This window comes from Globicephala melas, chromosome X (genome assembly GCF_963455315.2).
Source record: "Globicephala melas chromosome X, mGloMel1.2, whole genome shotgun sequence".
Lineage (NCBI taxonomy): Eukaryota > Metazoa > Chordata > Mammalia > Artiodactyla > Delphinidae > Globicephala > Globicephala melas.
The window spans coordinates 86,042,236-86,055,775 of NC_083335.1; the positions used below are offsets into that span (position 1 = coordinate 86,042,236).

At 39.3% G+C, this 13,540-nt stretch overlaps 1 protein-coding gene across 6 annotated transcripts in view; it reads right to left on the reverse strand.

Annotated features, from left to right (window-relative positions):
* Nucleotides 1-13,540, reverse strand: part of JADE3 (jade family PHD finger 3) — a 151,983-nt gene that overhangs the window by 64,087 nt on the left and 74,356 nt on the right. For 5 of the 6 annotated variants that reach the window (XM_060292765.1, XM_060292764.2, XM_030849843.2 and 2 more), the window contains 2 exons: nucleotides 7,255-7,311; nucleotides 6,404-6,483 (listed from right to left, as the gene is read on the reverse strand). In XM_060292765.1, coding sequence (XP_060148748.1) covers nucleotides 6,404-6,483; nucleotides 7,255-7,300 — 126 coding nt within the window. In that variant the 5' untranslated portion in view covers nucleotides 7,301-7,311. Of the gene's footprint in view, nucleotides 1-6,403; nucleotides 6,484-7,254; nucleotides 7,959-13,540 lie in introns of those variants that run through there. The other variant, XM_060292767.1, reaches the window with a different exon arrangement.

The window sequence follows — 13,540 nt, forward strand, 5'->3', positions numbered from 1 at the left end:
GCACTGGACTAGTGCTGTGGGAAGGGAAAAGCACCCAGCCTCAGCTTCCCTGTGTTACTCAACAGAGAAAAAAGCCTTCATCTGCAGGAGAGAAAACTTCAAGGACATAGACTGAGAATACCAGAGGATACCTGCTGCAGGCATTCAGGAAAATAGTGGGCAGGGGCAAAAATGCTCTATCCCTGAAGGCTACCTCCCCAACCTCACCCCCAGACACAGGACCACTACACACCCCAAAGACTGAGACATAATCAGAAGAGTAGAGAACACCACCCCTCCCTCATACCCTACCACCACACTAAAGCCTCCAGTGATAACAGTGGCTTACAGCTAGGAGAGCTGTAGAAGACAAAATCTCTCTGAGGACAAGCACAAGGGGAAAAGTCAAGAGACGAGACAAAAACAAAGTTATCTGAGGAATTCCAAGTCTCTGGTACCCATAGCAATAACAAATTTCAAACACTCTTGTACACTGCTGGTGGGAGTGTAAACTGATGAGACCCCTTTGGAAGATAGTCTGGCATTCCCTCAAATGGTTAAACAGAGTTACTATGAGACTCAGCAATTCTACACCTAGGTGTTTTTGAAAACATATGTCCACCTAAAAACGTGTATATGAATGCTCACAGCAGCATTACTCATAATACTCCAGAAATGGAGACAACCCAAATGTCTATCAACTAATGAATGGATTTTAAAAATGTGATATATGCATACAATGGAGTATCATTTAGTCATAAAAAAGAAATGAAGTACTGATACATGCTACAGCATGAATGAACTTTGAAAATGTTATGTTAAATGAAAGAAGCCAGACACAAATAGCCATATATTGTATTATTCCATTCATATGGAATGTCCAGAATAGGCAAAACTGTAGAAACAGAAATTAGATTAGTGGTTGCCAGTGGCTGGGAGTAGGGGCCCAGGGAGTTAACTGCTAATGGATAGGGAGTTTCTTTCTGGGGTGATGAAAATGTTCTAAATTTAGACTGTGGTAATGGTTACCCAACAACTCTGTGAATATACTAAAACCCACTGAATTATACACTTTAAGTAGATGAACTGTATGCTGTACGAATTATATTTCAAAAAGATGTTAAAATGTCTTTTAAAAAAGAACAATTGTTGTGGCATCAGTGGACATCACCTGAGAGGCTTTGACATCCACTCCCACCCAGCAATAATAAGGCATTCCTCCTCCTCAATGTGATATCAGCAGAGACTGGGTAGGGAGCCTGGACTATCACCACTGCCCATCAGTAATGCAGTACCCCTTACCACACCACTGCCCCTGCTATCAGTGGAGGTAACAAAGTGGGGATTTCCACCCCTGCCAAGTAGTAATGAGCCAACCTTCCCCCTTCCCAGAGGGATAACAGAACTACCTTCCTAGAGAGATAATAGAACTAGGATGGGGAGCCTAGGAATTGTGTAACTGGTGGTAAAAAGTCAGTGTCTCTCTTCCCCACTGGTGTGGTTATTATGGAAGCCTGCTAAAACAGATTTAAATAAGACTTAGTGTCTGATAACATAATACCAAAAAACAAAACAAAACAAAACAAAACAAAAACCCAGCCCAGGATGCAATAGGAAATCGTTCATAATACTAAGAACCAGGAATAAGAGACCATCAACAGATACCAGCACTGAGATGACACAAATGTTGGAATTATCTGACAAGGATTTTAAAGCAGCCACCATAAAAATGCTTCAACAAGAAATTACAAACACTTTTGAAACAACAAAAAAAGAAAGTTTCAGCAAAGAAATAAGAAGATACAAAGAATAACCAAATGGAAAATTTGAAATGGAATAATATAATAACTGAAATAAACACATAGGATAGGTTCAATAGAATAATGGAATTAACAGAATAAAGAAACAGGGAAAAAGAGAAATTAATCTAACCAACAGAAAGAATATACACTGAAAAAACAGGAAGAGTCTGAAGGACCTGTGGGAAATAACAAAAGATCTAGCATTCATGCAGTTGAAGTCTCAAAAGAAGAAAAGAAAAAAAGGTGGAGCTGAAAAATAGCTGAAGAAATAATGGCTGAAAATTTCCCAAATTTGGCAAAAGATATAAACTTAGATTCAGGAAGCTGATCAAAGCCCAAACAGGATAAACCCAAAGAAATCCATGCCCAGGCATGGATTTCTAAAGTTTCTTTGGAAAACTAAAGACAAAGAAAAATCTTGAAGGCAACTGGAAAAGAAATGACTGATTACCTACAGGAGAGCAACCATTTGAATGAGAGCAATCTCTAATTAGAAACCATGGAGGCAAGAAGGAAGTAGCACATTTTTCAAGTGCCGAAAGAAAAGTTCTGTCAAACCAGAATTCTATATCAAGTGAAAATAACCTTCAGGTAAAACCAAAACATTCTCAAATGAAGGAAAACTAAGAGAACTTATCACCAGCAGACTCCCCCTAAAAGGACAGCTAAAGGGAGTTCTTCATATAGAAAGGAAATAAACAAAAGGAAAGTTGGAACATCAGGAATAAAGGAAGAACAAGAGAATAAAAATACGGGTAAATATAATAGACTACCCTTTTCCTCTTGAGTTTTATAATAATATTTTACTGTTGAAGCAAATATTCTAACATTGTCTAATGTAGTTCTCAATGTATGTAGAGAAAATATTTAAGACAACTATATGATAAAGGTGGGGGTGGGGTGGATAAACAAACCAAATGGTGGTAAGCTTCCTTTACTTCAAAGTGGTAAAATGTAGAGATCAGGAGACTGATGTCATGTTTGTTAAAGGCCCTCCCTTTTAAAGGTTGCTTCCCAAGAGCAACCACTAAAAATCTACACAAAGATATACCCTTAAAACCACCATAGAAAAATCAACATGGGGGAATTCGCTGGCAGTCCAGTGGTTAGGACTCTGCACTTTCACTGCTGAGGCCCCAGGTTCAATCCCTGGTTGGGGAACTAAGATCCTGTAAGCTGTGCAGTGCAGCCAACAAAAAAAAAAAAAGAAAGAAAAAGAAGAAGGAAACTCAACATGGAACTTAAAAAAATGTTCAAGTAATCCACAAGAAGACAGAAAATAAAAGAGGAACAAAAAACCCAGAGAAAACAAACAGAAGAATAGTAAAATGGCAGACTTAAACCAAACAGTAGTAAAAGTTACATTAAATATAAATGTTTTAAATATGCCAATTAAAAGACAGAGATTGAAAGAGTGGATTAAAAAATGACCCAACTATATATCATCTGCAAGAAACTCATTTCAAATAAAAATTATATGTATAAATGAAAAGTGAAAGGATGGAAAAAATATACCATATACCATGTAAACAGGAATCAAAAGAAAGCCAGAAATGATATTAATATTAGATAGTATAGACTTCAGAGCAAACAAAATTACCAAAGACAAAGAGGGACATTACATGATGATAAATTCACCAAGAAGATATAGCAATCTTAAATATGTATGCACCTAACAACAGACCTTCAAAATACACAAAGCAAATTTGATAGAACTCAGAGGAGAAATACCCAAATCCACAATTACAGTTGGAGACTGCTACAGCCCTAACTGAACAACTGATAAAACTACTAGGCAGAAAATAAGCTGGGATACAGAAGAACACCATCAACCAATAGGACCCAACAACAGTGGAATACACATTCTTTTCAAGTGCCCATGAAACATTCACCAAGATAAACCATATCTTGGGCCAGAAAACAAACCTTGACACATGTAAAAGAACTGAAACATACAGACTATGTTCTCTGACAAAAATGAACTCAAACTAGAAATCAATAACAGAAAGATAGCAATAAAAGTCTCCAAACGCTTGGAAACTAAACAACACACTTCTAAATAATCCATGGATCAATGAGGAAGTCTCAAGGAAAATAAAAATATTGAAATGGATGAAAATGAAAATAAACATACCAAAATTAATGTGGTGCAGCTAAAGTAGTATTTAAAGGGAAATTTATAGCACTAAAATTCTTATACTAGAAAAAAGGAAAAATTTCAAATAGCCTAAGCATCTACCTCAAGAATCTAGAAAAAGTACAAAATAAAACTGAAGCAAGAAGGAAGAAAATAATAAAAGTAAGAGCAGAAATCAATGGAAATTGAAAAGAGAAAAATAAGAGAGATGATTTCACTGATATATAGAATAATTTGAGCAATACAATATATTATGTAGTACTGGATTATAACCCAAAGTATAAAATAAATATATGTCAGTCCATACTGATATAAATAAGTTATTAAATAAAAATTTTAAATGAAGGCAGCATCCAAGGAGGTTCTTACAATTGCTTAATTTTGGGAAACAATCAGATTATCTAATAAAAAGCTCTTGGCACAGAAAATTACAATAAATGGTACCTATGAGAGGTAGGCGTGATAACATCCATGTTATAATGACAAAACAAATGATTTCAGAGAGATGAAATAAACCAGCCAAGCAACACATGGAATCAATCTTTTCTAATGCCAAGGCTGGTTTTGTCCTACAATATCAGGTTCTCTCTTTTATAATAGAATGGGACATATAAATGAAAAAATTTGCTTCCAGTAGCCCAGGTCCCCTATCTCTTGCAACAAAAGACTGATATTCTCACTGACTCGGAGGCAGCAGGCCTTAAGACTCAAAGCTCTTGAGTCACTTTATGTTCGAGGACTGGCTGTCCTAAATGGGAAAGTAGCAAGGTTTCTTTCTCACCATTCTGTAGTCAAAGCCTCCTCTGGATAGGTGGGAAATTTGTTCTGCTCCTGTTTATGTGCGTTTTATTCCCTAAGTTTTTCTGCATGACACAGACACATATAAATACACACTGATATTCTACTCTGCCCAGAAAGGTCCCTGGCAAAAGGTGAAAATGAAAAGTGACCTCTGAGAAAGGGAGAAATGCTCTCTCTGGCTAACACCCTAAAGCAATGCCGCCCCCCCCGCACCACCACTTGCATGAGGGCAGGTGGAACCTGGACTTGTTTCTAATCAACAGAATATGTCAGACATGATGGGATGTCACTCCCTCGATTAGGTTATGTTATGTGGCAAATGTAATGAGATGCCATTCTCATGATTATGTTATATGAGACTCAGTCTTGGGCTTCCCTGGTGGCGCAGTGGTTGAGAGTCCACCTGCCGATGCAGGGGACACGGGTTCGTGCCCCAGTCCAGGAGGATCCCACATGCCGCGGAGCGGCTGGGCCCGTGAGCCATGGCCGCTGAGCCTGCGCATCCAGAGCCTGTGCTCCGCAATGGGAGAGGCCGCAACAGTGAGAGGCCTGCGTACCGCAAAAAAAAAAAAAAAAAAAAAGACTCAGTCTTAGCAGACTGGAGTAAAAGACTCTCCCCTAGCTGGCTTTGAAAAAGTAAGCTGCTGTGTTTTGAGACGATCTATGGAGAAGGCCACATGGCAAAGAACTACAAGCAGTCTCTAGGAATGGAGGGTGGTACTCTACCAAAAGTCAATGAAAAAACAGGGACCTCAGTCCTCCAGCTGGAAGGAGATGAATTCTGCCAACAATCTGAATGAGCTTGGAAGCAAATTCTTCCCTAGTCAAACTTCCAGATGAGAACACAGCCCAGCCAGCACACTGATTACAGCCTTGAAAGACCTTGAACAGAGAGAACCCAGTCATGCTGTGCCCAGACTCCTGACCCACAGAAACTGAGATAATAAATGTGTGCTGCTTTAAGCCAATAATTTTGTGATATCGTATAATGCAGCAACAGTTAACTAATACATTCCCTTTTCCTTTGCAGCCAAGGAAGACTACTCATAGTAGAAGTGAAGATAGACAAGGTCAGTTTCTCATCATTTAATTATCACAGAGGAAAGTCTGTAGGATTCATAAAACAATTACCAAATCCAGGTGCAACCCTGGCACTTTGCTGCCCTTGAAGCAGAAGAAGACTAGCCTCACAAGGACTGGCCCATTTTTCCTGGCCTGGTGGTAGTGCTCTGAAGGCTGTGAGGACATACCAGAGCCCAGATCTCCAATCCAGTCCTTTCCTTCTCTATCCACAACTTCCTCATCTATCCTTTCCTGCACTGCCTCCCACCTGCCAACTTAGCTCTTTCCTATCATAGGCCAGATCTTTGGCTCTTTTGGTCCTTCCCAATTCTCCAGATCTGGCTCCCTTTGACTTCTTGGCTAGGAGAGGATTTATATTCTAAAGCCATGCACTTAGGTGTCATCACCAAAATGAAAGCACAGTGAAGGTTACTGTTTTCCCCAAAGGAAAAAGGAAACGGAATCTTTCTTGAAAAACAAAAAAGTTCATCAGAAAACAAGCCTATCCATTGGCATGTAGTTTACTCCTCACGTCTCCAAGATCTGGGTATTGTAGATATGTAGGCAGAAGGTAGCTATCTGTCTATTTTTTAAGTCTTAAGAATTTAATATCTGATCTCACCTCAGCAGGTTTCTTGTGTTCATTTGGAATTTTTGACTTGCTCCTATACATTGAGCCAGAAGTAAAGGAAGTGGAAGGACCTGCAAAAGATAATTAGAAAAACATACTGAGACTTATTACCTGCTATTATAACTAAATGTCATCCAAAAGAATATGAAATATATGGTGGAGAAGAGCACAGTGACCTCATACCACTGAAGAAAACAGTTAAATTGCAACCAAAAAAGTTTCATAATGGAGTTTAATGACATTTATGGGTGACATCCCAGGGTGCAAAAGCTTCAACAGTGCTAACGCTGAGGAGATTCAATTTGGTGTAATCATATTTCATAATAACTTGGAATAACACAATTCATGTTCCATCTGGAGAAAAAGTATCTGCAAAAGCAACTGAAAAAACTAAAAATGTGGAGCAGGTAATCTGTGTAACCTTCAGCACTTCCCCAAATGCTACTGTTAATAAAGTTGTTGTCTTTTACAAATGATGACTCATCCAGTCAAACACTTAGTACCTGAGCTACAAATAGAACTGTAGGGCCTACAATTATGCTCTCATACTTTTCTTACTTTCTAGAAAAGGACTGTTATATCATTGGTAGATGTGGCTTTGTTGCTTGGGTAAATAAAAAGTGAAAAACAAAATGCTATATGCCGCATAAAACCAATTTTCTCACCTAACTTATCTATGTCTAATGAAATTTAAATAAGAAAAATGGTACTCCAAGCTTTCCTTCCTAGAAACATTATTTTTTAACCATTAAAAGAAGCATGAAACAGCTTGTCCTCAAGTCAAAGAAATCCTCAAGGATTACAGATACAGAGGTTACCAGCTGTTCGCTGGTTCTACTCACTCTCGTCTGAACTGTCACTGCTGCTGAGAGTTCTATGACGTTTCATCCTGGAGCATCCTGGGAAAGAGAACAACACTGAATAAAATAGTCAACCCACACATACCCATCCCAGAGGGCAGTCAATACTGCTCAAGAAGCAGCAGCAGGCAAATCACACAAATCAAATAATTTCTGTTAAGAATATTCTCAAATGACCTAGAGTGATGGGAGAAGAGTACTACCAAATTCTCCAATACACAGTGTGTCAAAGACTGGGTGAGGCCACATATTAGCTTTAGGAGGAAATCCAAGCAGCAGAGAATGAATGGTATAGGATTGGCTGGAGCCTCAGATGTGGCCACATGACCACTGTCCACCCAAACAAAGGGGGGCAGCCACAGGGTCATCATCAGCCAGGGATCCCCAATAAGAGAGGAGCAAGAAAGGAAAAAGCAGTTGCAAAGGCAGAGCTGTCAAGGGCCAAGGTTAAAAAGGCATGAGACATGGCTGGCTGAAGAAAGAACAAGTGAGGCATGTCCCATCTTTAAAAGCACAAACCATTGCTTTTCTGCCTGCCCTTTCTCCCCCTTTCTCACTTTCTACCTGTTCCCATCCCACAAACTAGCCTAATTTAAAATTATATCTATCTATCGCAAGAAATGCTACAGAAAGCTCCTATATCGTGAAAAAAATGTTTTTAATTAAAACTTCCAATAGTTTAAGCATCCTTGTGTGTGTGTGTGTGTGTGTGTGAGAGAGAGAGAGAGAGAGAGAGAGAGAGAGAGAGAGAGAGACAGAGAGAGAGAGAGAGAGAGAGAGAGAGAGAGGGAGGGAGGGAGGGAGGGAGGGAAAGGGAAAGAGAGAAAGAGAGACCAGTGACAGATAAAAAAGAGGCACCACCTTTCTGGGAACACATCAGCACTAGAGAGTAGAAAAAAAGGAAAACATGGTAAGACACTTTAAGTCACAAAAGAAGTGCTGAAAATATAAACTAGAAAAGACAGTGATACAGTCAATAACTAACATTCTTTTATGCGCCACAGTATATAAAATGCTACTAGGGACAATCATGATCCAACAAGGAATAAAGGTCAGGGCTACTGCCTTCAAGAGACTCACAATCTACCAAGGAGATAGAAATCCAAGTACAAGGCCACTATGAGCAATCAGGAGTAACAGAAACAAAACTGTATGCTAAAAAGCTAGCAGAGCTCCGTTTCTGGCATGACAATGTGAAGAGATTTGTGGATCCATTCCCCAGTGAAACTGGTGAAAATTACTTAAAAAATAAACAAAAAACACTCATTTAAAATCTCTGGAGGGCTTCCCTGGTGGCGCAGTGGTTAAGATCCGCCTGCCAACGCAGGGGACACGGGTTCGAGCCCTGGTCCAGAAAGATCCCACATGCCGCGGAGCAACTAAGCCCGTGCGCCACAACTGCTGAGCCTCTGCTCTAGAGCCTGCAAGCCACAACTACTGAAGCCTGTGTGCCTAGAGCCCGTGCTCCACAACAAGAGAAGCCACAGCAATGAGAAGCCCATGCACTGCAACAGAGTAGCCCCCACTTGCCTCAACTAAAGAAAGCCCGTGCAGCAACAAAGACCCAATGCAGCCAAAAATAAATAAATAAAAATAAAGTTCCCTTTAAAAAAATAAAATAAAATAAAATCTCTGGAAATGGTCCTAAGGGCATACAGAAAATGAAGAAGCACTCATTAAAGAAAATCTACAACTCAGTACATAAAGTAAGAGTCCATGGTATTTGGACCTAGACCCACTCCCTCCATCCCCACTCCCAGCACAGATATCACACCAGACAAGTGCAGCCAAGAACACAGAGCTCCCTCTCCTCCAGCTCCCAGTTGTAAAGCTTTCTCCTGGGAAGAGCAGGATGTGTGTTTCTCATCTGGTCCACAGCGACTACTGGTTGATGAGGCTAGGTTCCAGACAACTATGGCTGAGAGATGGGGGTTCCCTTCTTCCAGGTGGCCCCCATTCCTGGTATGGAGGCTAAGTCCAGGGGTGTGATACCACCAAGAATACTGAGGCCCTAATTGCCATGGGCCCAGCTCGTGGGTTCTACATTAGGAGAGGCAAACCTAGGAGACCTGGGGTCATCACTCAGAGGGAAACACATCATTGTCCCCACCCCCTGCACTAGAGCTGTGGCTCAGAGATTTTGCCTAGGGGGAGAAGTAGGCCATAGAATAGAGGGCTCTAAATCTTCCCCCAATGGAACTGACTTCATTTGCAACAGTGTGTGGAGAAGTCCAAGCCTACGGTATAGCATGCTGGAGAGAACCAAGGAAAGAAATAGCTGGGAGGAACCATCCTGGGGTCAGAAGAAATCTCTAATACTGATCTCAGGAACTATCCCTTCAAAGGAGCCCTAATCTGACTGGATCAGTTTGGGGGCACTATTAAAAACAACAGCAATCAGTGGAGTTTAACAGCTGGACGTGGTCAGGGTAAAGAGTCAGAAAGAGCCCTGCCAAAACCACAGTCAATCCCAGGGTGACTGTGGGCATACCAAAGGCCACATGCCTAAGAAGCAACATCAAGACTTCACACTTCAGGGCAAAGGGCGAGAGTAAATAGGTTTCAATAAAATAATGCAGCCAGTCACTAAAAAAATTCACAAGCAAATAACAATAAAGAGCCCTGAGGGGCGGTGGGGCACCAGTACTGAGTTGCTATGTTATATTATCTAAAATGCCCAGTTTCTAACAAAAAGTTACGAGACATGTAAAGAAACAGGAAAGTATGACCTATACACCAGCAAAAAAGCAAGCAACAGAAACTGCCTGTAAGTGCAACTAGATGTCAGATTTAACAGGCAAAGACTTCAAATTAGCCATGTAAATATGTTCCTAGAACTAAAGAAAACCATGAACCAGGAAGAAAGATGAAGAAAAATGTACAAAGTCTGAGAGAAATGTGGGGTACCATTAAATGCACCAACATATATGTAATAGGAGTGCCACAAGGAGAGAGAGAAAGAAAGCAAAAACAACCTTTTTTTTTAGTGGCTGCAAACTTCCCAATTTAACTGAAAAACATTAATTTGCACATCCAGGAAGCTCAAAAAACTCCAAGTAGTTTATACTACTACTACTTCTACTACTACACTACTGTCTGCAAACAGCTGCACAAATAGACGGCATATCATGGTCAAATTGCTTTAAGCCAGACAAGGAGAAAATCTTGAAAGCGGCAAGGGAAAAATGACTCCTCACTTATAAGGGAACTCCAATAAGATTAACAGCTGACTTCTCATGAAAAACAATGGAAATCATAAGGCAATGAGATAAGATATTCAAAGTGCTCTGTACTGATGTTGGCACATATCAGTGAATATATTAAGAATCATGAAACTGTACACTTTAACTGGGTGAACTGTATGGTACGTAAATTATAACTCAATAAAGCTGTTATTTAAAAAAACGAATAGGATTAGCATAAGTATCAAAATTATTGGGCTTCCCTGGTGGCGCAGTGGTTGAGAGTCCACCTGCCGATGCAGGGGATGCGGGTTCGTGACCTGGTCCGGGAAGATCCCACATGCCGCGGAGCGGCTGGGCCCGTGAGCCATGGCCGCTGAGTCTGCGCGTCCAGAGCCTGTGCTCCGCAACGGGAGAGGCCACAACAGTGAGAGGCCCGCATACCGCAAAAAAAAAAAAAAGATTATTAATCAAATTCTATTTGTCCTACTATCAAAGTCAACTGAATATTTCTTTTCTTAAATTGTGATATAATTGACATATAACACTATGTTAGTTTCAGGTTTATAACATAATAATTCAGTATCTATATATTGCAAAATGAAGAATGTTTCTTTAAATAGGATGTTAACCTCCCGTCACATAAATTTTGGGGGCTGTGTTTGGTTCCCAGTGTAAAACTCAAGACATTCAAACACTCTTCTGAAATGCAAACAAAAACAAGTCACAAAACACTTCCCATCAAAAAGGAACATAATTTAAAGTCACAATGAATGTAGAAATTTAAAGATAAATGTAATATATTTTCTAATTATTCCCCATTGAATGCACAAATCTACCTAGAGTAGCACTTCATTTGTCTGATACCATTGGGATGTTCCATATATGTAAACTTTCCAGATAAGTGGTGTGCCCAAACATTTAGAATCCTATTATCAATGGGAACTTTTCTGAAATATCCATTTATTAGTATTCTATTGTTGCAGCAATAAGTTACCACAAACTCAGTGGCTTAAAACTACACAAATTTATTATCTCTAATAGTAAGTTCAGTGGGTTAGAAGTCTAATACAGGTATTTCTAAGCTAAAATCAAGATGTTGGCAGGGCTGTGGTCCTTTCTGGAGGCTCTAGGAGAGAATCCATTTCCTTACCTTTTCCATCTTCTAGAGGCCATTCACATTCCTTGGATCCTCCTGGCCAGCTTCCTCAGTCTTCAAAGCCAACAACACTGCATCTCTCTAACCCTGCTTCTATCCTTACACCTCATTCTCTGACCTTTCTCTTCTGCCTCCCTCTTCCACTTTTAATAACCCTTGTTATTACATCAGGCTCACCCAGATAATCCAGGATAATGTCCCTACTTTAAAGTCAGCTGATTAGCAACCCTAATTCTCCTTTGCCATGTAACCTACCATGTTCACAAGTTCCAGGGATTAGGTCATAGCCATCTTAGGGGGCCCATTATTCTGCCTACCACAACCTAATATATTTTGCAGTATTAAAATGAATATACTCCCACACGAATATGCCCAACAGATTTTTGACAGAGGTAGAAAAGTAATCAAATGGAGGAAGATGGTCTTTTTAACAAATGGTACTGGAACAATAGGAAAAAAAAAAGAACTTCAACCTAAGTCTCATGCCTTATACAAAAGTTAACTTAAAATGGATCATGGACTTAAATGTAAAAGTAAAAAAACTTTAGAAACACAAAGGAGGAAATCTTCAGGACCTAGGGTTAAGCAAAGAGTTCTTTGATTTGACACCAAGAGCAAGATCTATCAAAGAAAAATTCACTTTCATCAAAATGAAAAACTTGCTCTGCAGAAGACTGTTAAGAAGATACAGAAACAAGCGACAGAATGGGACAAAATATTTACAAACCACATTTACAACAATGGACTTGTATCCAGAATACGTAAAGAACGCTCAAAACTCAACAGTAAGGAACAAATGATTCAATTTAAAATGCGCAAAAGATTTGAACAGACATTTCACCAAAAAGCATTACAAGTGGAAAATAAGCACATGAAAAGAGGTTCAATATCATTAGCCATCAGGGAAATGAAAATTAAAACCACAATGGCTGAAATAAAAAACAATGAAAATCCAAATGGTGATGATGTGAAGAAACTATATCATTCATACACTGCTGGTGGGAATGTAAATGGTACAGGTATTCTAGAAAACAATTTGGCTATTCCTTTAAAAATTAAACATGTAACTATCACAGGATCCAGCAATTGCACTCCTGGGCATTTACCCCAGAGAAATGGAAATACATGTTCACACAAAAACCTATACACAAATGTTTATAGCAGCTTTATTCATAATAGTCAAAAACTGGAGATAACCCAGATTTCTTTCAACAGGTGAATGGTTAAACAATCTGTGGTACATCTGGACCATGGAATACTACTCGGCAATAAAAAGGAACAAAGTACTGATACATGCTACAACGTGTAAAACATGTAAAAAAAACCACTTAACAAAAACATTATGCTCAGTGAAAGAAGTCATAAACACCATATCACTTATCATATGATTCCATTTATATGAAATGTCCAGAGTAGGAGCAGGCCTATATATAGAGACAGGAAGTAGATTAGTGGTTACCTAGGGTTGGGAGTAAGAACACAGAATACTGACTGCAAATGGGCACAAAGCTTCTTTTTGGGGTGACAGAAATGTTCTAAAATTGGGTAGTAGTGATGGTTGCAAAACTCTGTAAATATATTAAAACCCACTGAATTGTCTACTTAAAATGGATGAATTTTATAGTATGTAAATTATATCTCAATAAAGCTAAAAAAAACCTTTAAAAATATTGTGACATTTTACCAATGAGAAATTTTTAGGTAGAGTCAAGAATAACATCAATAGAAAAATTCTGTGTCTACTGAACATAACCTCCATATGGATAGCTTGTACTGGGATTGAAGGCAGCATATGCCATAGAAGAAATACTTTTATTCTCTAAAAACTGTCAGTGAAGAAAGCCAACTGAGTATGGTCCCTCTCTCTTCACTTTCTTGAAAGTTTCAGGAGACCTAAGACTTCTTGTAAGCTAGATACTCCTCTCAT